General features: G+C 38.0%; 1 protein-coding gene, 1 long non-coding RNA gene and 4 other non-coding genes across 21 annotated transcripts in view; all 6 read right to left on the reverse strand.

Moving 5' to 3' along the window:
• The window catches only part of LOC110973191 (uncharacterized), a 61,371-nt gene extending 51,575 nt beyond the window's left edge, over positions 1-9,796 (reverse strand). For 9 of the 11 annotated variants that reach the window (XM_022223822.2, XM_022223829.2, XM_022223828.2 and 6 more), the window contains exons 1-3: positions 9,376-9,795; positions 3,068-3,138; positions 1,522-1,591 (exon numbers count right to left, since the gene is read on the reverse strand). In XM_022223822.2, the coding sequence (XP_022079514.2) occupies positions 1,522-1,591; positions 3,068-3,138; positions 9,376-9,477 (243 nt within the window). In that variant the 5' untranslated portion in view covers positions 9,478-9,795. Of the gene's footprint in view, positions 1-1,521; positions 1,592-3,067; positions 3,139-9,375 lie in introns of all 11 variants that reach the window. The other 2 variants (XM_022223825.2, XM_022223831.2) reach the window with 2 other exon arrangements.
• A 1,984-nt stretch (positions 9,797-11,780) lies between these two features.
• Positions 11,781-22,714, reverse strand: LOC110973251 (uncharacterized). Of its 6 annotated transcripts, none has more exons than XR_015424480.1 (14): positions 22,418-22,714; positions 20,635-20,661; positions 20,233-20,295; positions 18,867-18,916; positions 18,017-18,050; positions 17,438-17,486; positions 16,934-16,968; positions 16,010-16,150; positions 15,292-15,320; positions 14,829-14,884; positions 14,128-14,239; positions 13,852-13,878; positions 13,259-13,304; positions 11,781-12,616 (listed from the first exon to the last, which is right to left on the reverse strand). It is a non-coding gene; the product is annotated as an uncharacterized LOC110973251 (long non-coding RNA). The 6 variants fall into 6 exon arrangements; XR_002597451.2 differs by having other exon boundaries at positions 16,046-16,150; positions 22,418-22,684; XR_015424482.1 differs by lacking the exon at positions 22,418-22,714 and adding an exon at positions 21,732-22,409 and having other exon boundaries at positions 16,046-16,150.
• LOC147799916 (small nucleolar RNA SNORD14) lies at positions 13,115-13,209 on the reverse strand. The gene has a single exon (XR_015424612.1). It is a non-coding gene; the product is annotated as a small nucleolar RNA SNORD14 (small nucleolar RNA).
• LOC147799917 (small nucleolar RNA SNORD14) lies at positions 16,801-16,895 on the reverse strand. The gene has a single exon (XR_015424606.1). It is a non-coding gene; the product is annotated as a small nucleolar RNA SNORD14 (small nucleolar RNA).
• On the reverse strand, positions 17,875-17,969 carry LOC147799918 (small nucleolar RNA SNORD14). The gene has a single exon (XR_015424610.1). It is a non-coding gene; the product is annotated as a small nucleolar RNA SNORD14 (small nucleolar RNA).
• LOC147799919 (small nucleolar RNA SNORD14) lies at positions 20,487-20,582 on the reverse strand. The gene has a single exon (XR_015424611.1). It is a non-coding gene; the product is annotated as a small nucleolar RNA SNORD14 (small nucleolar RNA).
• Positions 22,715-22,801: the final 87 nt, after the last annotated feature.

The following is a 22,801-nucleotide window of genomic DNA, read 5'->3' on the forward strand; positions in this document are numbered from 1 at the left end:
GCATGAAAAGTGCTCCCCCACCATAGTTTCTTTTGAAAGGGAGATTGTTTGGCCAAAAAAATGGTGAAATTGTGTAAATCTTGGCCAGGATCAACTCCATGGTTCTTTGGGCTTCCATCTGAGCGCAGAATGGATAAAAAATACAGTTGAAAAATGGTTCTAAGTGCCCGAGAAAGTAGAAGGATAGCACTTGAAAAATAGCTGCATGAAGACTTTGGAAATATCACTTTTCGGAGAGTGATTTTGTTTTGTGTGAATATTTTAAAATGAAATTGTTTAACCCACAAAAAATTGAAAAGAAATTGAAAGACTGGGGAAAACACAATAATTCAAATTTTGTTTCAGAAACTCCAGGGATGTTGATATGCACATGTTACTGAGACGTGAACAATGCTGAGTTTACACAGTTTCAAACGGACTTGAATTTGTGGACTGCACCCCTATAGAGAGAATAGTGCCAGCTTCAGATTTTGAAAACAAAATGGCTGTCCGTAGAATGTGCAGCTACTGTATTTACCGACACCTATGTTGATCGCAACTCTTTCTATAGCTCTAGCACAACAGACCAGAGCATTTCTTTGCTGCCTGTCACACAAAAATGCAACAGTCCAAAGTTATGTCTTCCAATTGTCATTCTCTCCTTACGAGTAATTTACCAATCATAAGGTGCAATTCCATTGTACTTCAACATTCATGACCATAATGCCATAAGCTTGATGTGCATTTACATGAATGCCATGAAATCCTGACAGGGTTTGTATATGTACATGTAATGATGTACATGTATGGGCTATAAAAATGCAACCTTGACAATAGCTTCACTTGTTGCATCTATCAACCACTTTAGTTATGCATTCCATGGGCCATTTTAAGAGCAGTGAAATGCAACCAACTGCCTACCAAATCCATTCAAAATTTTTCAGTTCTTTTGATGACACTGTCACAACTATGCACCAATTTATCCAGAATTCAATTCACAGACAAACCGGAACAAAGACAGAAGTTAACACTGGGAAAAAAATTCAGCCCACATGAGTCATAACTGACACAGCATCCATGAATTCCTGCTTTTCATGCAATAACTAGGGCCATTACTCAAATAGAGTTTCTACATATACACTGGAGATGCAAAGTTTCCAACAGCTGAATCATGTAAGACCTTTAAGGCCGATACTCAATAGAAAAAACTGTGCCACATTATTAGATGTATTAACAGACCTCAATTCTTACATGGTTCCCATGAACCCTAGCAACCCCAATCCTTCAGCACCTCATTATGTGACTTACAACCTGTACTACACTACCCAGCAACAAAGTGCCTCAACAAATTCAAGTTATAATCTTGTGCCCCAGTTTGATGCCCCTAATCAGCACCGCCAGGATCCGGAAACGATATAACGTCTCCTGTCTATATGACAAAACAAACGTTTTGGCAATGTGGTTATGTCTGTGGTGAAAATTATATTTGGGGCATTTTATAATGAAAAGCACAAAACAGAACTTTTTGAACAGGATTCTTACCACTCCAGCGTAAATTGAACGTGACTGGTTGATTTTCTTGATTAATCCTGGCCTAATTTTCTGCATTAACCTGTAAACAAGCATACCACATCTTTAATTAACCATACACACATTTTGTTGCATACCTCAAGAAAGGCACTCATTTGTGTTACTGTAAATATTGAAATGAAAAATAGCTTTAACTAAACCAGCTTCCATGTGCCTTTCTGTCAGCAGAAGAGGTGCAATGTGAACATCAACCGCCATAAATATGTCGAGGCATTGCCCAAGAGACCTCCCCAGTCAAAATGTAGGAGGAAACAATGTGACCTAGCTGTCACAGCAAGATTAAGGGATCAGAAAGGCTGTTGCCTTGACAACTAGACAATATATGGTTTCTACCATTATGTTTGAATACTCAGAGTGAAATTTTCTTATTTTCTATTCTCTTTTTGCTAATTAATTGGTTGAATCCGATCATATTAAACTTTAAATTCTTATATAGGTTTTTCCAGCTACTTTAAAACTTTGATCTCCTTCAAATGTAAAGATTTGTAAATTCAGAGTCATCTAGCAAAGTCACTTCAATTCGGTGTTTAATTTTGTCATTTGTAATACCATTTCAACTATTGGTCAATCAAGTTTGATTTTGTCTCGTTTACACTGAGCTGTGTTATTCAGAAAACAAATTCATTTGTTGCCACACTATTTAATGATAGCTTTATTCAACTTTTTTTTGTCACACACAACAAGGTATAATGGTTTTATATAACTTTGTACTGTATCTCATTTTCATCTCAGTCTCGTCCATGAGTGATTGGGTGTCTTGTTTCGTTGCATTCATTTTCTTGAAAACCTATCAGACTTAGTTAGGATACAAAAAAGTCTTAATTTAGGGGGTCATGATACATGTATGTTTTTAATGCATTTTATGTTTTAAAAAAAGTCTGCTCAGTCTTTTCATTTGTTTTTAAAAATTGAAGAATGTGATTTTGTTTCATTTGGGGGGGAGGAGCTTGTTGAGTTTGTCAACTTTGTTGTTAATTTATTGTACTTCCACCAAATTATTCTGGAAGGCCTGAAGAAATGCTAAAACACACAAGACTAATGTAGTTTGCTAAAGTTCTAAAGTGATTGACATAAGAAGAATCCTATTTCTGAATGCTGCCATTCAGTGACGGTTTAAACCAGTTTGACCTGTATATATTCTTGACAATGTATAAATGTGCTTACCAAATTTGAAAGTTAAAGGGAAATGATGAATCAGTTTGGAAAAAGTGTATACATGTAAACGTTCTTCAACTAAATTGAAAGTTTGAGTTGGTGAATTTGAATCAGAAATGTTTGGAAATAGGAGGGAAAATCTACCATTATTTGCATCAACATGAAATTTTGGTCTGCACTGTGAGAGTTTCAGCTGGTAAATGTTACTACATACTTTTAGGCAAAATTAAAGACATCTTTTCTTACAACAGCATCAAGATTTTTTTATCTTGAAAAATAGAATTATCTGAGGATGGAAATCACAAAAAGAGGAAAACAAGATTTAGATGTAATATGGACTTACATGCACAGTAGAATGCCATCCGTCATTGATCTGCGGAAATCATCGGATTGAAACTTCTTTCTAGTAACATTCTGCCAAAAATAACAACAATAGCTTCGACAGTAAAACACATATAAACACTAGAACAGTGTGGGATTTGTAGGGTGGGCCCCCACCACATTAAGGGGACAATTTTTATTATTAGAAAAGTCACGATCGAGTTGTGGGGATGAAAAATCGTCCCCATAATGTTTTGGAGCCCCCAAACAACTTTGTTTCAAAAGGACTAAAAAAACTCAAGTTAGGGCTTTGGATTTTTGCATAGGTATTTTTGTGTCTTTTTAAGCAACACTGTTAGTGCAATAAGAAATCTTAAAATCAATCAGGAACAACTTGGCCTGACTCTCCTAAGGCCGCCAAAAATTATACCAGTGTTTTTCCTTCCAAAGAGTTTGATATCACTGGCCAAATAAAACAAACAACAATTCTCCAAAGTTTGCTCAACCAACTGTTCATTATTTGTTTACAGTCTGGCTGAAGCGTTGGTGGTTAATTCCCACACATTCTCCCCATTCCTGAAAGGATTTGTGGACAAAACCTTCCTCGGTAAGGTCTTAAACCATTCAAATCTCTGATCAATGGATCTTGGATTAGTGAGAAATGAAGCTGGGCTAAGGAAATACAAGTAAGCTGCACTTTCTCAAAATTGTCAGAGTGGTTCTTAGGAATAAACGAGGAAATTTCAGCTGAAACGGGTTTTGTGTCGCTGTATCAATGACACTAAAGTTTCTTTCAGAGCAGAAACCGCAGATCATGAAATTGATGTATTCAGCTTCGGTCACAATTCCATAAAATTATACTTAGAATTACATCATGTATTACGTTGTTTACCCTTTTCCCAAAGTTCTGGCAAAGGTGGTTAATGGCTGAATGATTGATTTTCACTCAAAATATTGAACCTTTTTAACCAAAAGTCACGATTCTACTTATACATTGAACATAAGAAGAAATAAAGCATGCCTACTGAGCAATGAACCCTGTCTCATGGTCACAGACACAATTGAGCCACACTTGCTTAATCTGCAAATATTGCTAAATTGAGCGGAATGTTTGAAACATTCCTCTAAATTGTGTCACTGGCAGATGCCCACATTCTTGAAGGTCATCCTGTGCTTGTTCATGCAGCACTGAGTATTCTGAAGGGGGCTACATATTTGAAGTAATATCGCAACATGTTTTAAAAGGAGCAAAACTCTCTCACCATTAAGAAAAATCACAATTACATTTTTGTTCTGTTCTATTCTAATTTTTTCAATCTTAAATTTCATTAGTGTGGGAATGCAAATCTGGCTATAATTCGATAGGTTGATATTAAAGGAGTAAAAGGAATAGTGCACACTATATTCATTGTAATGTACGCACATTATGCATACGTTAACTGCACATGGTAAGCAAAAGTGAAATTCTGCTGAGAGCCTGGACTTTTGAAGTGTAGATCCTACACGTAAAAAAAATAAGCAGACATCACATTCCACATTGAAACGTTCATGTCAGCTATCCATTCTGGCTTTCCCTTGTCAGACATGTACATATCCTCTAACCTCATCTGCGGGCAAAACCATTACACTCACAGCATCTCTTATTAAGATTCAATTCACCCTTTCTCAAAAAAGCTAGGCACCCAAAAGACCTAATCCAGCTAATCTGAATAACCCTCTTATCCTCTTTCAACTGAATTGCTGAAGGCCCAGAGGTAATAACACCCAATACTAAGACCTTCTGCTTAGACAAGCTAGATTTAAATAAAGTCCATCCATCATGCCTGAAAACTAGACTGTTGAAGTTGCCAACATTTTGTTAATATGAGTTAAAAAAGGAAGAAATAGCATGAACAAAACTGAACATTTTTAGTCCACCTGTCATTTGATCTATGACCAACGTTTATTGAAAACTTTGTTCAGTAAAATCTAATAGCGGTACCAACCTACCTACATTTGATACAGAAAGCTATGCTAAATGAAATCTAAACATATGTACATGTAAACTTCCAAATTTGAAGAATAAATACAGTAGTCCAAAACATCAGATGTAGGCTATGTTAATCAACAGCATGGTAAATTCCTTGCCATGTGGCTTGGCGTCAAACTTGAAATGAACCTGTTACCCATATGATTTCTTTTAAAAGGGCTACTTTATTGAAGCATTCCCTTTTCGTTTTATCTCCTACTTTTTTTTCACTAAATAGCCTTGAGAATTGTTATGAGGAAAGACATTCTACTGTGATAGGCCAAATGAAACCTGCACTAGCCTATGCCATCTTCCTCCTAGTCTCCTGTCAAACACTTGGAGACGACTTGATCAGCATGGGACAAACCTTTTGTGCCACAGTTTGTTAAAGAGATTTATATGGATCAAGAAAGAGATGTTAAGTTCTGGGATTTTCTGCCAAGGTTTGGTTCATTTACATGTCCATTCACCTCCAGCAAGTTGGCACAATATGTCACTTTCACTCTGGCATAAAGGGTGTAGAGGTTAAGTAACAACATATTTCTTTACCGTACCTGGAACGGCTGGTAATTAATTTTAAAAAGTGGTCATCAGGCGCATGGACTTTTGTTACAGTCAAATAGGAATGTTGTTTTTCTTTTCTTCTTTTTAATATCTTTGAGATAAAGTATTTCCTTTTGATTTTTCCTAGAAAATGACTGAGTTTGAGAAACTAAGCCTATAGTTCATAACTTATTATCATTAATGAATGTCTTAGACATTGTGATTTATTCTACCGTGCAGATGCTTGAACAATAATGTGAACAATCGAAAGAAGAGAACAGTCATGACCAAGCATATTTTAGGTATTCAGTATGAAACCTCATAAGTCGGTATAACTAAAGCTGCCATAATTAAATAAAAGGAGGAAAGTAAACATATTTGTCTATTTTGTGATTCTTTTTGTTTATTTTCCTAAAGTGGCTACCTGTGTATCTGGCCTTCTCTGATACAAAACTGTTGATAAAGGAAATTGAAAAGTTTAACAACATCAGATCATGCCGGAAAAAATTTCAAATGTGTAAAGATTTAATTGTTAAGGGCAAAACAGACTATTGATTCCCATTTTGCATACACTTGTACGTATGTCCTATTCCTTGATTACATGTCCAGTTTAATAGCAATTTCTACATCAACTTTTGTCATTTCATAGGCTTTTCAAACCTACTAATACCCAGGAAGGTCTCAACAATTTTCAATGACCTTTTTTTTATGACCTCAAAATCCCACAGACACCTTCTGCTAATTTTTAGCCCAACCTGTCAATACAACTCACAAATACTGAAGGTGGTATGACCACGAGCACACCTTCACGAGCACACCTTCACGTACTCATGATTTCATCAGTGTGGTATTTGCTACTTTTACAAAATTCCACAGGTCCTATGTGCCTGAATAGTTACATGTAAGCCTTCAGGTAAACCACTCAGGCATGACTAGACTAGTCCCGACCTTTATCTGGCAGTTAGAAATTTTGAGGCTGTCTGCACTGTGTAATTAAAGAAAAAATTTCAGTGACCTGGAAAAAATCATTTCAAGGAAACTACTGCGTATAATACACACATGCTTATTGCAGAATTGAAGCTATTTTTTACAAATATTCTGAAGGATATTTAGGGAAGGGATACATTACCCCCGAAAAACTTTGGACCTCCTTTTCTGAGATTTAGAAAAGTGGCAATTTTTGGGGGTATAAAATTTCTACCAAATAAGCTATAAGAACTTGAAGGGTTTTTGGACAAAACATGGACAGCATGGAAGCTCTTCATTCTCACTGGAGTATCTGCTCCCAAAAGCAAGCAAATATCGGAGAGTCAAGAAGTTTGTTTTCATCGGTCATTCTAAGGGAGGTGTTATCTGGGCCCCTGTAATTGTCATAGGTATTGATTCTTCTGCCATTCCTGTTCTTCAACTATCGATTTAGAGTGCTTGCTTATTTGCCTACCTAGTGCAATTGGTGACAAGGACATTGGCACATGCAGTAGTTGCTGAAAACTGCTGGATATAGAGTATTTGTTGTGCATTTCACATCTCACATAAATAGATGTAAAAAAGTAGCATTGACAAATCAATTTGGGGAAGTTCGTTTGCAGGACAACCTGACCAGGATCATCAGCAGCAGTTATCAAAGATAAAAAACCCTACCAAAGTGTAAAACGTTTCATGACCACCAAAAATACACGTACATGCTATCTTGAGATGCATAGGCCCTTTGTTTTAACACTTGACCTGAGTACAGTCTAAACTTTGAAATCAATTTGGATCAATTGCATGCCATGTACATGCAGTACACGGTCCATGCTGAAATGCACTGATCCAGTCAAATGTCACCTTCATTGACTACGTACGAGCATTTTTTTTCAGAAGCCAAACCATTCTCATCACAGCATTAAATTCAACATTTTTGAAACCTACACGCATCATAGACTAGCTTCAAAATTTTCTGTAAGTTTTGAAGAAATCCTATTAATTGAACACTTCTTCACAATGAAATGAAAGGGTGACAGAGTATCACCTCATGAGGGCACATTGTCTTTCTTTCCAAAACTGTCAGAAACACTTCCATAAATCTGTCCCTGAATTCTGATGTTCATCGAGAGGTAATAGTCTGGCAGGAAATGGTTGCAACAGCATTTTTTTTCAACTCCAAACAGTTTCATCAAGATAAAGGTGTTTTCTTTTTCACAGGCAGGTCTTCATGTTGACACTATTCTGCTGACAGCAACACAAAAGTCTGCACTTTTTGACATAGCCTTGTCTGGTCCGTCCTAACCTTTCTCCTGTCTATTATGAAGGGAACTGCGGACAATAGCAGGGTAACAATGAGTGTTTACCTCTTCATATATTATCATCACCCTTCCATGGTTGCATGGCTAACGTAGTATGCAGGCCATCTACGTGTACCTGCAGGTATTGCTATAACTTGAAGACTGTTGGACAAATGTTGGGTGGGCATGTACATGTACATATTTCCTTCTTTGGTAGTAAACCAACAGGTGGAATTGGGTACAGATAATAATAGTTTGGGAATTTTGTTCCAAGCACAACAGTATTATGCATCCTGTCTTGTCTTTTGCTTCAGATTCCCAAAAATTCTTTGTATTGTAACAGTTAAAGCCTAAAATGTGTGATGATCCCAATTCTAGAGCAAAAAAAGTTTTAAAAAGGACTTACTCGCTATATGAACAACAGATTTCTTAGACTTTCTTGAAGACCATTTTCTCTAGGGAAGTCTGATTTCACCAAGGTTTACACATATTTCCAACCAAATTCAACCTTGATACTTCATTATCTGTTGCCTATCTTGAGTTGTGGCATGAATCTGCAGTCACTGCAACCACAGGCATGCTCAAAGGCAGTGACTATAATATTCAAGTAAAGTCACCTTGAAGTCTGAAAGAAGAAACACAGGCAAGCACTAATAACACATGTCTTGCAGATATACATAACTTGTTGACCCATTAAAACTGAATAATCTCGAAGAAGAAGACTGCTCACTATGCGTCTGATTGGAGGCACGGTCTCTTAAAAATAATTATCTTCTCTTTTCCCTGGGTCACAATCAAAAACTGAAACTACCAGACCAAAACAATTCACATGCACATGACATTGGCAGAAGGCTGAAGACAGGAAATATGCCCTGCTGGTGAAAATGAAACAGCAATAAATCATATTTTCCTAATCCTTTTAGTCACAAAGAGGAAAAGCCCCTTCTATGTGACCTTGTGAACTCCTGTATTCAATGTAATGGAATTTAGGCAACCTTGAAAATGAAACCACAAGACTATGTAGGGCATATTCAAAGGCCCAAATATGTGGGAACATTCCATATTTTATGTCTAGATATTTACAGACAATAGCTGCATGCGTCTACCTCATTATTAAATTTTACTGGTATAGAAATTTCCAATTCAAATTACCTTTGAGAGAGATTTCAATTGATACTGTGTCCTTGCTAACACTGGTACTGAACTTCCGACACCGTGGATGGATAAGGCCGATTGCAGGTGGTTTACTGTACTTTACGTACATATACCGCGTAGCACTCGTCACAAAACAAACATGAAGAAACATTTCTCCACCCCGTCTACATTATATCTCTCAAAAAGATAACACCTAAGTTTAATTGGACAATTTACAAAGGAGATAACAAGATGGGTTATGTGAGTTCACAAATGAATTCTGATTCCTCCATGGGTACAAAGACTTTGCAAAAACCATTCCATCATTCCAAGTTTTCAGAAGATAGGCTGTTAGCATGGTTAGTATTTTTGCATACCAACCTCGATCCATTTCCGTGCTTCAACCAAGGCATCTTCAAGACTTGTCTGATCTTGATGTCTCAACGAAGCAGACCTCTCCGAATCCGAGTCTCCATCCATCATGTTCCAACTTCCTCAACAAGCACTACTTTCAAATTAATCGTCTTAAGCAGGAGAAACACACAGCATCCAGTCACAAACCATCTACTTGTAAGTTGCAGAGAAATGCACGTTCAATCACCGTATTCGATGTCCCAAGCCAATGTGTACCAAATTCACTTTTTCCACAGGGACAAAATTTGTTGGAATGCGTAACACGCTGTGCGTTATCTCGCCTCACCACTCCACAGGGTTAGTGCATTTCAATCTCTGTATCGCTTACACAGGTGTCCTGCGTGATGTGTTCGAACGTACTGCAACAGGTCTCGACTGCACGGTGCAACTCATGTACCTTTGGCCTTGTTTGGTGGGGGTGCTACTGTGCACCCCTGACGTCACGGCTTATGAGTCATCCCATTGGTGGAAGGGTGACACAAACTTGAGGGGGAGTCGGTGGCATTTTGCGGGGTCTCATTCGTTCGTTGTTGAGGGCGGGCACGAGTACATGCATGAATGCAAATTTGATCGTACGGAATTCAAACTACAAAAACCGCAACCCTCAACAACAACCCTTTCTTTCTAGTAAAAATTTCTGATTTTCATTTTGAATATTAAGGAGAAACACTTTTGCGGTTATATTTCAAAATCACACCACTTTCCAAATTATTTTCCCCAAAAGACCCAAGTTAAGTTGACATCGTATATAAGTTGATTGATCTACGTGCAAATGGGCTTTTTGAAACCTTCTCAAACGTTCACTGGAAAACAAAGATATATAATTACGTTCTGTTCATTATAACAGAACTAACGAACATGTCACTACATGAGACACAATAGTCAACTCTCAACCCAGCTCAACTTAAAAAGAATAACCTAAAGACGCAGTTTAGGCCACGACTTTAAATGTTGCTGATTTAGGTAGGCAGCAGCAAGGTATCACATCATATCGGGTCTTCCTCAAGCGGCCAAGAATGGATCCAGAGGCAAATTTGCAGGGCAGGGGAATTTGTTTTTTAGGGGGGGGCGAAAAATGGAATTTTTGAATACAATCTTTTATGGGGGGCTACATTATGGAACTTTTCACAAGCTTTTTGAAAATTAAAAGAAGGAAAATGACATAAACCTAAATATTCATCTTTCTTTGCTTAAAAAATTTGCTCCTTTTCGAGAGGCCTTTGCCCCCATCCCCCCCCCTCGCAGACCTGCCCTTGCAAGTGGAATCTCAAGATCCATTCAGTGAAAAGAGACTGGAATAGCACGATAAATCGAATCACAAAAACAAAGGACTTATTCCTGGAATTTTACGTCTATCAACGTAGGTACGCAGCGACTCCAATACCTTCTTAGAATCAACGAGTCTCCTTCACGGATCACGGCATGTCATCGGCGTTTGCACATGGCAAAGCCAGGAAACAGTCAGGTGCTATCTTCACTTGATGTGATTTTTCGGACTTCATTTAATACATTGTATCCATTTTGAATATATATAAGTTCTAGAGAGCAGCCAGTTTTCTGGTAGGAGCTTTTGTTCCACAGGGAAACACGTGAGTAGACCTTTTGGTACTATCCGTCCGTAACAAAAGTAGTTACCTGGTTACTGGAAAGATAGAACCTCTATAAACGCATTCAGAATCGAAGCCTTCCGTCAAATCCACGTATTTAAAAGACCTCTTAGACAAACATTTTTCTCTGATTTTCTGTTCAAATAAATATGAAAGCATCCAAATCGAACGCAGTGTAATTTGTCTTCAGAGCTTCACACAAAGATGCGAATTCTGAATGTATATTACGTCATTCGGAGAACAGAGAAAACGAGGGGAATCCTCTTCCTGTGTTCGTAGTGGATAAGCCCTTGTGCATGCCAAACAATGGCTACATGCTTTGATTGACATACAACAAATCGCCTGCGCTCTTTTAACTAAGCCTCATCTCATGCTTGTCTGCTTTGTTTTGCCTGTCCCTTGTCCTAGTCTTAGTCATGGTAGCTTTTCTATCCATAGGTTAGGATGCAACAGTGTCTCGCCTATCCTTGCACCTAAATGTTGCCTGTCATTTTGCTGGAAACCAATTCGCTACGTACATATATGTATTAAGTCTATTACAGTACTGATGTATTTATATATACGCATGCATTTACATTATTTCTATCCATTCGTAAAATATTCCGGTAAGATTGAAATCAATTCTGAACAGCACTACCTGTCCAAATATGCAGTTATGAAGGTCGAAACTCCCTTTATCCCAAAATTTAAATCATACAACACACACAGACAAAATAAAACCAACCAGAAAAACCAAACACACAACATTGTACACGTAGAACAAAATTCAGAATGCAAAACAACATAATGCAGCTTGATCAGTTATAAGCAACTTTATTTCTGTTTCAGTCTTATTAGTACTCCTCTTTCACAAACAGAAAATTCTCACATCAAAATTTGACGACCTTTGCAGTCAAGGCTGATACAGCCAAACCACATTTAAAATTGGACACTTTCAGCTGCTTTTAAACTATCCATCGGCTTATCTAAGCGCCACTGTGCCCAAGCAGAAGCTGTATTAGTGGCATAATTATTATTTCACAGTGGGAAAATACAAAAATTAACGTAATCTTTGCCTCCCAATCCAAGGTTCCACTGGATTAAGCCAAATAAGGATCACAATCAAAATGGAAAAATTTTGGATCACTACACAACCTTCAAGCAAATAAAACTGATGAGCCTGACCAACAGTAGCAAGAGCCCCCTCTGTTGTACACGTTTATTTTCTTGAAGTTGTGATGTAGAGTTTCACTACCGAACACAGCATCCCTCTTCAAACAGCTCTGTAAGTTTGGTTGAAGTGGCCCAAGGAAACTTTCTTGCCCAAAAGTGCACCGCACGAACAAAACGTCTGTCTTAACCTTAACACCCTTGAATTCTCCAACTTGAAAATAATTCCTATCGAGTCTGTATCTCATATTTATCTGCTTCACAGCACAGTTGCAATACAAGTCACATTCACAGTTCATTAGTTTTAAAATTGTGAACCAACAAAGGATTTTCTGAGATTACAAATCTTCAACTTTTTTCCATGGCATGAGGTTTTTACTACAGTAGAAAAGACTGTTCTCTGGAAGACTCACTGTGCTGAGTGTCAGGAAGAGGCATCAAATCACAACTATCTGGAGAGGAAATCAAAGGACAGTACGTCTTGGTGTCAGAGGGATGAAAGATAATTACAGCACAGACACTGTAGCACAACTTGAGGGTAATTGTGCAGTAAACACAATCTGCTGTTTAATTCCTTCAAACCTTTGTACATCTGCATCACTATTTTTCACAAGAAAAAAATGCCGACTAATTCAATGACACAAACAAACCAGCCATTTGCTTAAAAAAGGGGCTATTAAGCTAATTATAAAAAAGATGTCTTTAAGTCAATAACTCTTGCTTAAGAGTTATTAACATGAAGACATCTTTTTTTATAATTGTGTTGGCTTACATATCTAAGAAAACTGTATCATCATTAACGTTTTAAGAGAAAAAGGGGCAGGGGCGAAAGGGAGAGAGTTCACCCACCCCGCAACACTTTTTCCTATATCACTGCATTCACTTGGCACAATGACTGGTCCTGATGTAATAATTTGTGATGACTTATTAATAGACAATATTATTGATGTTGGCTCAGACATCCAAGGAAGTTGTACCATCATTAAGACCAAAGGCCTCTATGGTGGAAACTGCAGATGTTATGGAATAGACATCATCATGGCCAATTACTTATCACACTTGAGAACTTAAGAAGCCAAACTGGATTTGCTTACCTGTTTACAAACACGTAAGGTTTGTTTCAATCCATCTCTAGGATATCTAGAGATAAAAATTAGCAAATGGAAACTGAAATTAACATTAACAAAAAAAAATTTACTGAATGTCTGATTTATATAACAATGATCATGAACGATTCTGATAAAATGCATAATACAGTGAAGTTTCTACAAGGTCAGAGAGTGAACAGGAGTAGAGGTTTAACCTGTTCCAGGGTAGGGCAATTTTGGATGTGGTATGGAAGATTAGTCCGTAGATCAGGTGCAATAAGATTTTTGAGAATTGGATACGAAGTAAAACAATCTTTGTTGCTGAAGCAACAAGTTTTTTGATAAGCAAGGAATATCACCTAAGTTTCATTGTCATGTAAAACTGTAACTTGGCTCAGACATCCAAGGAAGTTGTACCATCATTGAGACCAGAAGCCTCTACGGTGGAAACTGCAGATGTGTTGGAACAAATATCATCATCGCCGACATATTTTAACAATTCAGTATTAACATGACATTCGGGTAATTTAAAACTTGCACAGAAGCAAAATATGAAGAGAAGCTACTTAAACATTGTACAGAAAAAAAAACAAGCTTACCGTTTTGGTTTGTAGGAAAGACTACAGCTGCAGGGAAAGGCAGGAAAACCGAATTAAGATGTAATGGAATAAAACAAGTCAGCTTGAATATTAAAACAAGAAGGTTGGAACTCAGCTAGAAATTGGCTTGCTCAGACTTGGTTTGGCTTAAGAAACAAGCTGTCAGTATCAGCATCTATCGATAAGCTGGGGAAAGAAATCTATCATCATCACAAGCCAGTCATTTCTTTTAACCCTCCTTTAGTTGTAGGAGTGACAGTCAAAAATTCAAGTTACCTCTGGTTGGTAATGTGACCAGTCAAATTCAGTTGTCAGGCAACAGAAGAGTCGGGTGACTCATACACAAAGCTGGCTTATCAAACAACAGTCAAGGCTCAGCTATGTCAACCTGTATCAAGTCACAACCAGTCAATTCTGCTTAATGTAGGTAGGGAACTCTGAACTGTTACAGTCACTTGACTGATTTTGACTTGCAGGATAACTTTTTTCCCCTGAATGCACAGGAGGGCCAACATCGGCTGTTTATCATTCCAGTACACCTGATGTAGTTCACAAGTTCATATCTAAAAATCCTATACCCTGGATGAGCTGCGCCATGCCAAGGTATGTGAGGATGTACAAGCAAATATATGAGCGAACCTTTGCTTATCTGTGAAGAACGTTGAATTCAACTTTTTGAAAAAACATTCAAAACTAAAATATCAACAATTTGTTGCCATCACAATGGACTGACACCCAGTGCTTGAGTGTGCGCTCCTTCTGCACTAGATTTACAGACCTGCACACTTTTTGTTTTCAAAAACTAATGCTGAGCAGAGCCTGAGCACATTCAGTCCATTTGTGTTTTCACAAAATGAAACTTTTCTTAGTTTCCCAACATGACAGGTTTCCATGTACAATTTTCTCCCACAAGTAAATAGATACAGCCACAAACTGTTTCTAACTAAAGAACCTATGAAGTCTAAGAACTGATTTACCTTAAGAGATCAAGCTGAACAATGTGAACGTCTGTGGATTAGGATGTCTGGTGCACCTATGCAGAACAGGTGTAATCAAATTTCAGAGTTAATTACAAGTTTATTTTCAACAGGCAGTTTTCATGCATTTCCTGAGGTAATTGGGTCAAATCAAACACCACCTCAATCTCAAAATCTTTATTTTCAGTATGTTTTCAGTGAAGCAAATACCAGCAACCTCAATCGGACTACAATCGAAGTGGGAGGGTTTAATTCCAAAAGGAAGCAGTTAGGGAGTTGCAGTGAAAGGCTTGTTCAGATTTGATTTGGCTTTGAGCAGCAGCTTTCAATATCGGCATCTATCGATAAGCTGGGGAAAGAAATCTATCATCATCACAAGCCTTAAATGAACCGCATTACATGTACATGCAATGTCAACGACACACACTCTGTCCACTTCAGGATGCACGCTGAAAAGACTCACCTGAATAACTACTTTCCTCAGCTTCAATCCTAAAACAGAAATAATAAAAATGAAAAAGTATCATCTTAGTTTGAAGACTGAACACGAGATGTAGACCTGAATAGAAGACAGGTTGTATTTTCCTTTTCATGGGGGGGGAATCAATGCCATTGCTTAGCAGTTGTGAGGGACACTGTCGTCATGGCCATAGAACATAATGGAACCTACTAACAATATGCAGTAGTGTGCTGTAGGCATGGGGTATTATGTATGGGCCATAGTTAGTTTAAGACCAACTCAGGACACTTACCGCTGATGGTACCCTGGCATGCAGCTCGGGCATTAGTCGCGTCCATTCTCCTGAGCCGGACTTAAACACGTGTTTAAGACCAACCAAGCACATATTTATTCCCGTATTATTATTATCATCATTACTGGGTAAACACTGTTTGACATCAGTGGATGACAGGTTAATAAAATTTCATTTCACATAGTTCACATGAATTATTTCCCACCATAATGTATGATGTACACTAGGAAACAAAAACAAATGATGTCTTCATAATGGTGCATGCCGCTTTCATCATTAGTTAAAATTTCCTGACGTTTTTGGCCAAGACTCTACCCTGATCTTCCCAATTTATCTTCTCTACTGGATGCCAATGACACGTACTCAGCACCTTCAAGGAATACCGAGCCCCATAAATGCAACAGTGACCATGTACAGCCATGGCCCTACCTCTAGAGGTTTAGTGTAAATCAAACACCATCTTACTGGATTTGGCAGGGTCTGGGGTTAATCTATCCTCTCCAAAAATTCACCGTCTCATGGTGGATATTCAAGGATCACACGGGTTAGGGTTGCAATAATCTTTCTATCCTGTAAGGTAGACAAAGAATAAGCTAGAAATGCACCTCTTCCAAATATCAGGTGACCATCTGACTATCTGCAACATATCAGGTGACCATCTGACTATCTGCAACATATCAGGTGACCATCTGACTATCTGCAACATATCAGGTGACCATCTGACTATCTACAATACATCAGGTGACCATCTGACTATCTGCAACATATCAGGTGACCATCTGACTATCTGCAACATCTCAGGTGACTGTCTGACTATCTGCAATATATCAGGTGCCTATCTGACATTTATGTGATCTGATCTTTAAAAAAAATCTATTGAAGTCAAAGAATTCAAAAAATTGTGGGGGATTTAGAGCTGAAGTACATGAATGTTATCGTCTCTTTTATGTAGCTACTGATCCTGTTTGAATCAGCATAGTGAACTATAGATGCTGTAAAATTTGGTTAAAAAAGGCAAGCAGAAAACATTCACTTCTATGACTTGACTCATCAGGAAAGGGAAAGGTTCAAGAATATTTCAGGTTTTGATGAGGGGCATCTATTACACATTGTTACACCCTCAATCATTGAACATTGAACAGACATTCTGTTGGTGACATGACGGGGGGCTTGCTGTGACAATCAGTGGTTACATATTCGGAAGACAAGATCAAGAAAGTTGGCTCAGACATCCAAGGAAGTTGTACCATCATTAAGACCAGAGGCCTCTATGGTGGAAACTACGGATGTTTTGGAAAAAACATCATCATGGCCAGCTATTTCTCAAACTAATTATAGAAGGTAAATACGTACCTCCATGATTATGGTGTGCTGCCTTGCCGATCTATCTGTCAAAAAACACAAAGAGTAAAGTAAAACGCAATTGTCTAAATGAAGACAGAATATGACTTGATTATTAGTCACGAGAATGGTTCAGATCTCCAAGGTGAAATATCTCCCAACATCATGTACAATGTACACTAGGGAAGAGCCATATATGAATTCATCATAAACATTCTCGTGAGATGTAATCAACCATAACTTCAACTTCCCAGCTTTTTCGTCAAGACTCTACCCAGATCTTGCCAATTCCTCCCTCTGCAGAAAGCCAACAGTACATTCTATGTAGTTTCAAGTGACATCAAGCCCCATGTTAGGCAACAATGACAGGAATCTTATTTTTTAAATCCTTTCATATAAATCTGAAACTTTCTGGTGGATTTTCAAGGAAAACAGGATCGTTAAGGTGAAGATAACTTTTGTGACCTTTGTAACGGGTATGGAAAACTTTAAAATGAAATTGTTAAATAAACTTACTTGGCTTTCTGCAGCATCTGTTGACTATTGAACTTTTGAATGTTCGAACCTAAAGGAAAAGAAATTATGTTAACAATTATGGGGACTCAAGGCAGAGTAAATGGATACCGTTGGCATCTTCGTTCCAGCTGTTGGAGTGCTTTATTCCAAAAAGTTGTAAATTTCGATCAAGATGAATTTTGATAAATCAACTTGAACAGCGGACTGAAAATGTTACTTGTTTCATTGCAAAAAAGTGCCACGTATAGAACACCGGAGTGATTTGAAAGTAGCACAAATGTTTCCCATTTTGTAGCTCCTGTAGCGTTCTCCTTGCTTTGCTCTAGGTTTACTTTGACAATTGTCATGAGGAGAATAGCAATTCTGTTGGTGACGTAACGGGTAGGCTTACTATGATCATCAGTAATTACATATTCTAAAGACAAAATCAAGACTGTTGGCTCAGACATCCAAGGAAGTTGTACCATCATTAAGACCAGAGGCCTCTATGGTGGAAACTACGGATGTTATGGAAAAAACATCATCATGGCCAACTATCTGTCAGACTAATTCCAGAAGAACTAACATTCTCTTACATACCTCTGTAGTCATATCATGTTGACTTGCAACAGATCTGTCAAACAAAAAAGAGTAAACCCTAGAAATTATTGTCTAAATGAAGACAGGATCCGACTTGATTAAACAGACATCAGCATGGTTCAGATCTCCAAGGTGAAATGTCTCCCACCATTATGTACAATGTACACTAGGGAACAGCTAGAAATAAAGTCATCATAACCATGTATGCGAGCAACACCAGTTCACTGTTTAACTTTAGCGTGTTCTAATCTAAAGCAAAGAAATTGGGGAAACAGTTATGGGTACTATAACTTGGAGTAAATGGATACAATTGGTGTCTTCCTCTCTACTGGATTGTTTTATTATAAAAGTTTTAAATCTACATCAAGTTGAAAAGACAAAATTGATCTTCATATCTTCGGACAACTGAATGATGAAACAAAGAAAACAAGTCTATTCAGATGAAAATTGTTCTTAAACTTTTTGCCCAAATGAAAATTGAACTTTACAAGAATTACAAGAATAATCCAAACACTAGCCAAATAAAATGTTAGTAAGGCTTGAAATGCAGTCACTGAAAGACACTCTTGTAAGTCTGGGATGCTGTAGTCATTTTAATAAATAGGAATACTAAGTTAAATCTGGTTGATCAGATGCCAGGCTGAAAATTTGATGGAAATGAAATCATTCATGAATTGAAAAGGGAATTCAACAAGGTCTTTTTGCATGGTTCGACGTACAACTTGCTTCATTTGGTAAATTTACATCCTCACATGAGAATCCAACTGCAATCATTAGAAATGAGAAAGGAACACACAAACTACAAACATACCCATAAATTAAACAGACTTTCAAACTTGCTTGTACTTACTAACAGGTGGCCTGCAGAGGGCAAGGCACCTTCAGGCTTGAAGTCTCGAGCTGAAACAAATGATAGTGAAACAAGTTACACGTAAAGGGTCAAAATTTTGGCATTCAGATGAATGAAATGAACACCTGAGCTGTGACTTGGTTTCTTTAGCGCTACACAAAATGGTGCCACATGAATCCTGTATGTCTCCGTCTTCACAATTGATTTGTTCCTGGCTTGTTCAGATTGGGTTTGGCTTTGAGCAGCAGCTTTCAATATCGGCATCTATCGATAAGCTGGGGAAAGAAATCTATCATCACCACAAGCCAGTCACATTACTCAACTTTGAAAAGGACAATATGATTACAAAAAAAACCCCACAATTCATCAGTGTGCTTGCCTTTCCTGTTCTTTTTCCACATCACAATGCTCTTCAAAGAAAATTAAATAAAGCTCTAAAAACAGAAATGAACTTAAACATTCACTAAAGAAAAAAATTTAATAGCAGAACAAGGAAAACAATCACAACCGAATAATTGTTTTTATTTATATAGTTTACCAAATTAGAGCTTTTCATGGTCTTAAATAGGGGTCACGTCAATTTCAGAGATGAGGTACACAGTTCAGTATTTTACAAGAGCATGCAAACATTCATGAAAAGAAAACAGAATTGGTTGACACCAAAGGCTATGGCGGAAACTATGGAAGATGTGAAAGAACTTGTCATGGCCATGTAATTCAAATATGGAGCCCGAAACAACTTCTCAAACCACATAAATTCAATAGACGGGTGTCAAAGAATCTTAAGACAGAAAGGTACGTCTATGAACTGAAAAATGAAAACATAAATATGGAATACAAACTTAAACTGTATGCCATGAATGCTTTAAATTTAAGTCACTTTTATTTTAGTGCTTAACCCTAACCTCCAGGGTGTATGTAAAATCATATTGAAATTGGAGGATTGAGGACTGTTAGGGTTAACCCTAACCCTCCTCAATCCTTCACCTGTTGGAGGACTGAGGACTGTTAGGGTCAACCCTAGCTCCCTCAAGTGATTTACATGGACTTGGACCTTTCCTCATCCTTGCAAATCCGAACACCACAGAGTAAACTGTGCACAGAAACAGTAGGACTCTGTTTCTTTGTGGTAAGACTAATCCCACACAAAACAAAGTCAGTTTACTCATGCAGTACTCATCCTGACAGATTCCAGCAAACCCTGGTGTTGGAGTTTGGCTGGTTTGGGATCGTTAGTCGTGCCATCATTAAGACCACAGGCCTTTACGGAGGAAACCACAGATGCTTTTTGGAAACACATCATCATGGCCAACTCCTTGTGATACCTCAGAAAAATCACAGAAAATTAACAATTAGATTGACTCACCTACATGTACATGTAAATGTACGGATACCTGAGAGAAATTTCCTTGCTTCATCTGGCACAAATCTATGGAACAAAAACAACAAAATAAGGGCAAAAAGAACAGAAAATGGCATTCAAAATATTCAACAATCATTACGAGTAGAGTACATTTTTCCATTTTGAAGTACACCTGTGTTTGAATCTGAAATATACCAACTCAGTTTAAGCATCTACACTTTGGAGTTATCAATTTTCCATGACAGGAACATCAGAAACGGCTCAGACATCCAAGGAAGTTTGTACCATCATTAAGGCCAGGGGCCTCTACGGTGGAAACTGCAGATGTGTTGGAACAAATATCATCATGGCCAATTACTTTCTTGTGCATTACACTCAAATACTAAGTACAATTAGGTTACTTACATTTAGTTCTGGCCACTTCTGGAAAACCTGGAAAAAAATATATAAATGTACAAATTATCATTTGACCTATTTATTTATCAGACAAGACAGATTCTACGGCAATAAACCCAAACACGTAGAACTAAAAATTGTTGGCTTGCTCAGACTTGGTTTGGCTTAAGAAACAAGCTGTCAGTATCAGCATCTATCGATAAGCTGGGGAAAGAAATCTATCATCATCACAAGCCCAGTGTGGAATGATTTTTGTCTTTGCAGTAAACGTACATTATCATTTTGTGATTACCATGGGTGTGCCCACTGCCACTGTTGACAACAGTGATTGTCAAAGCAAATTTCAACACAAATTAGGAGCAAAGTTGCACCAAAACATCTATGGCGGTGGCCATATTGTGCCGTGAGTCAAGCACAGCATGCACTGGTCTAACCCACCTACATGTCATTGCAGTTGTTTTTATGCTATTTAGCGTCAACAAGCGTCAGCACACACAAGTAGTGTCAACAAAGCGTCAACAACTTGAAAATACCCTCTACAAATTTAAAAGTGGTTTTATTATATTTTAGAGACTCTAACACTTGCCACTGTATAAGAGAAACATCAAATTTGCTTCCAGATTCTCGCAGGAAAACAAAAAATTTTTGCGATGTATTGGTCTGCCATCTTTCTTTCCTCTGCCGTCCACGCGAACACACGCGGTCAGACTGCACAAACAGACCCGACTTTGTCACTCAAATTTCAACACTCAACTATCATTTCACATTGATATATTACATGGAATTTGATATTTAGGATCCTAACATAACATTTTACACATTAAAATAAAAATCTTTGCATAAATATGCTTGAATAAATTGTCGATGTTTAGTTGACGCTCGTTGATGCTTGTTGACGCTAAATAGCACGACCTGTTGCAGTTGGCAGGATCTCAACAATTAATTTCAGATTTTTGCCCTGCCTGACATGTATTATCACACTGCATACTAAGTGTCTGTCCCCGAAGGCTGGTGAAAAAAAACACAAGCGTACTCGGGTGAGACTCGAACCCACTACTTCCTGCTTACTAGTGCAGACGTCTCAACCCATCGATCACCGAGCTTACCAGTGTCGGCTTGCTGGTTCGAGTCAGGTGTAGCAGCGGGTATCACAAACAACTATTTCCAAGGATGGATTTGCGTCAGGGAGATGTTAATTAATTTTTGATTTTTGCAAGCTCGGTGGTCGAGGGAGCGGGGCGGACGTTGGACCCACAGTTCTGGGGGTAGGGTTATGCCAACACGCCATACTTTTTTGTGAATGGTCTGCTAGCTCGGTCGCACTGTGACGTCGTCTTCAGGCACATTAGCATACAGTTTGCTAATACAAAAAATATTTATTATCTAATTTAATGACTGACTTGATATGATCTGAATATTGCCTGGGCTATACTATAGACTAGGCTAGGCAAAATTCAGATCATATTATTAAGTCAGTCGTTAAATTAGATAATATTTTTTTTACTTAAATTCAAATAAGGAGAGGATAAAAGTGCCAGTAAGTGAACTTAGTAGTGAGTTCCACAGCTTTGCACGATCATCATGATCATGGTCGATGGTTGCCTGCATGCCACGTCTGACCACGTGCGTCAAAATGAACACGTGGTGTTGCCTAAGCACGGTTGACCAGTACCAGTTAGGTGAACAACGTCGAACGTGACTAGGCAGATTCTGTCACGGAAGTCGTTTTTTGCTAAAACTTAACATTTAAATCGTTCAGATGGAAGATCTCATTAAAGTGGGTATTACTTACAAGTTCAGATTATGAAAAAAAAGACTAAAAGTTCACAGTTCCAAACTGATGCTCGGACAAGTACGTGAAAACAGCCCGCTGACGCGTGGGTGAACAAGATCGATGGTCTCAATCTTATTTCCAGGATTGCTGACATGCAAAAGAGTCAAGGTAACAGACCCAAGCGCCCCCTACATGGTAAATTCACCACTGATCCTGTACACTGTATTCATCCACGAATCATTGTCCATGAAAAAAAGTATGAGAAAAACAACTTGGCGGGATATCCTGTGGAGCAGTTTACAGAGTATTTTTCTACCATACATAGACTTCCATCGTTAGATGAGCACAATAGCTTTGTATTGATAAAGAACTCACAGTCCATAGGGCGACAGCTCCATGATT

The sequence above is a fragment of the Acanthaster planci genome, linkage group LG02 (genome assembly GCF_054643075.1).
Source record: "Acanthaster planci isolate LZ-2023a linkage group LG02, COTS_SCS, whole genome shotgun sequence".
Lineage (NCBI taxonomy): Eukaryota > Metazoa > Echinodermata > Asteroidea > Valvatida > Acanthasteridae > Acanthaster > Acanthaster planci.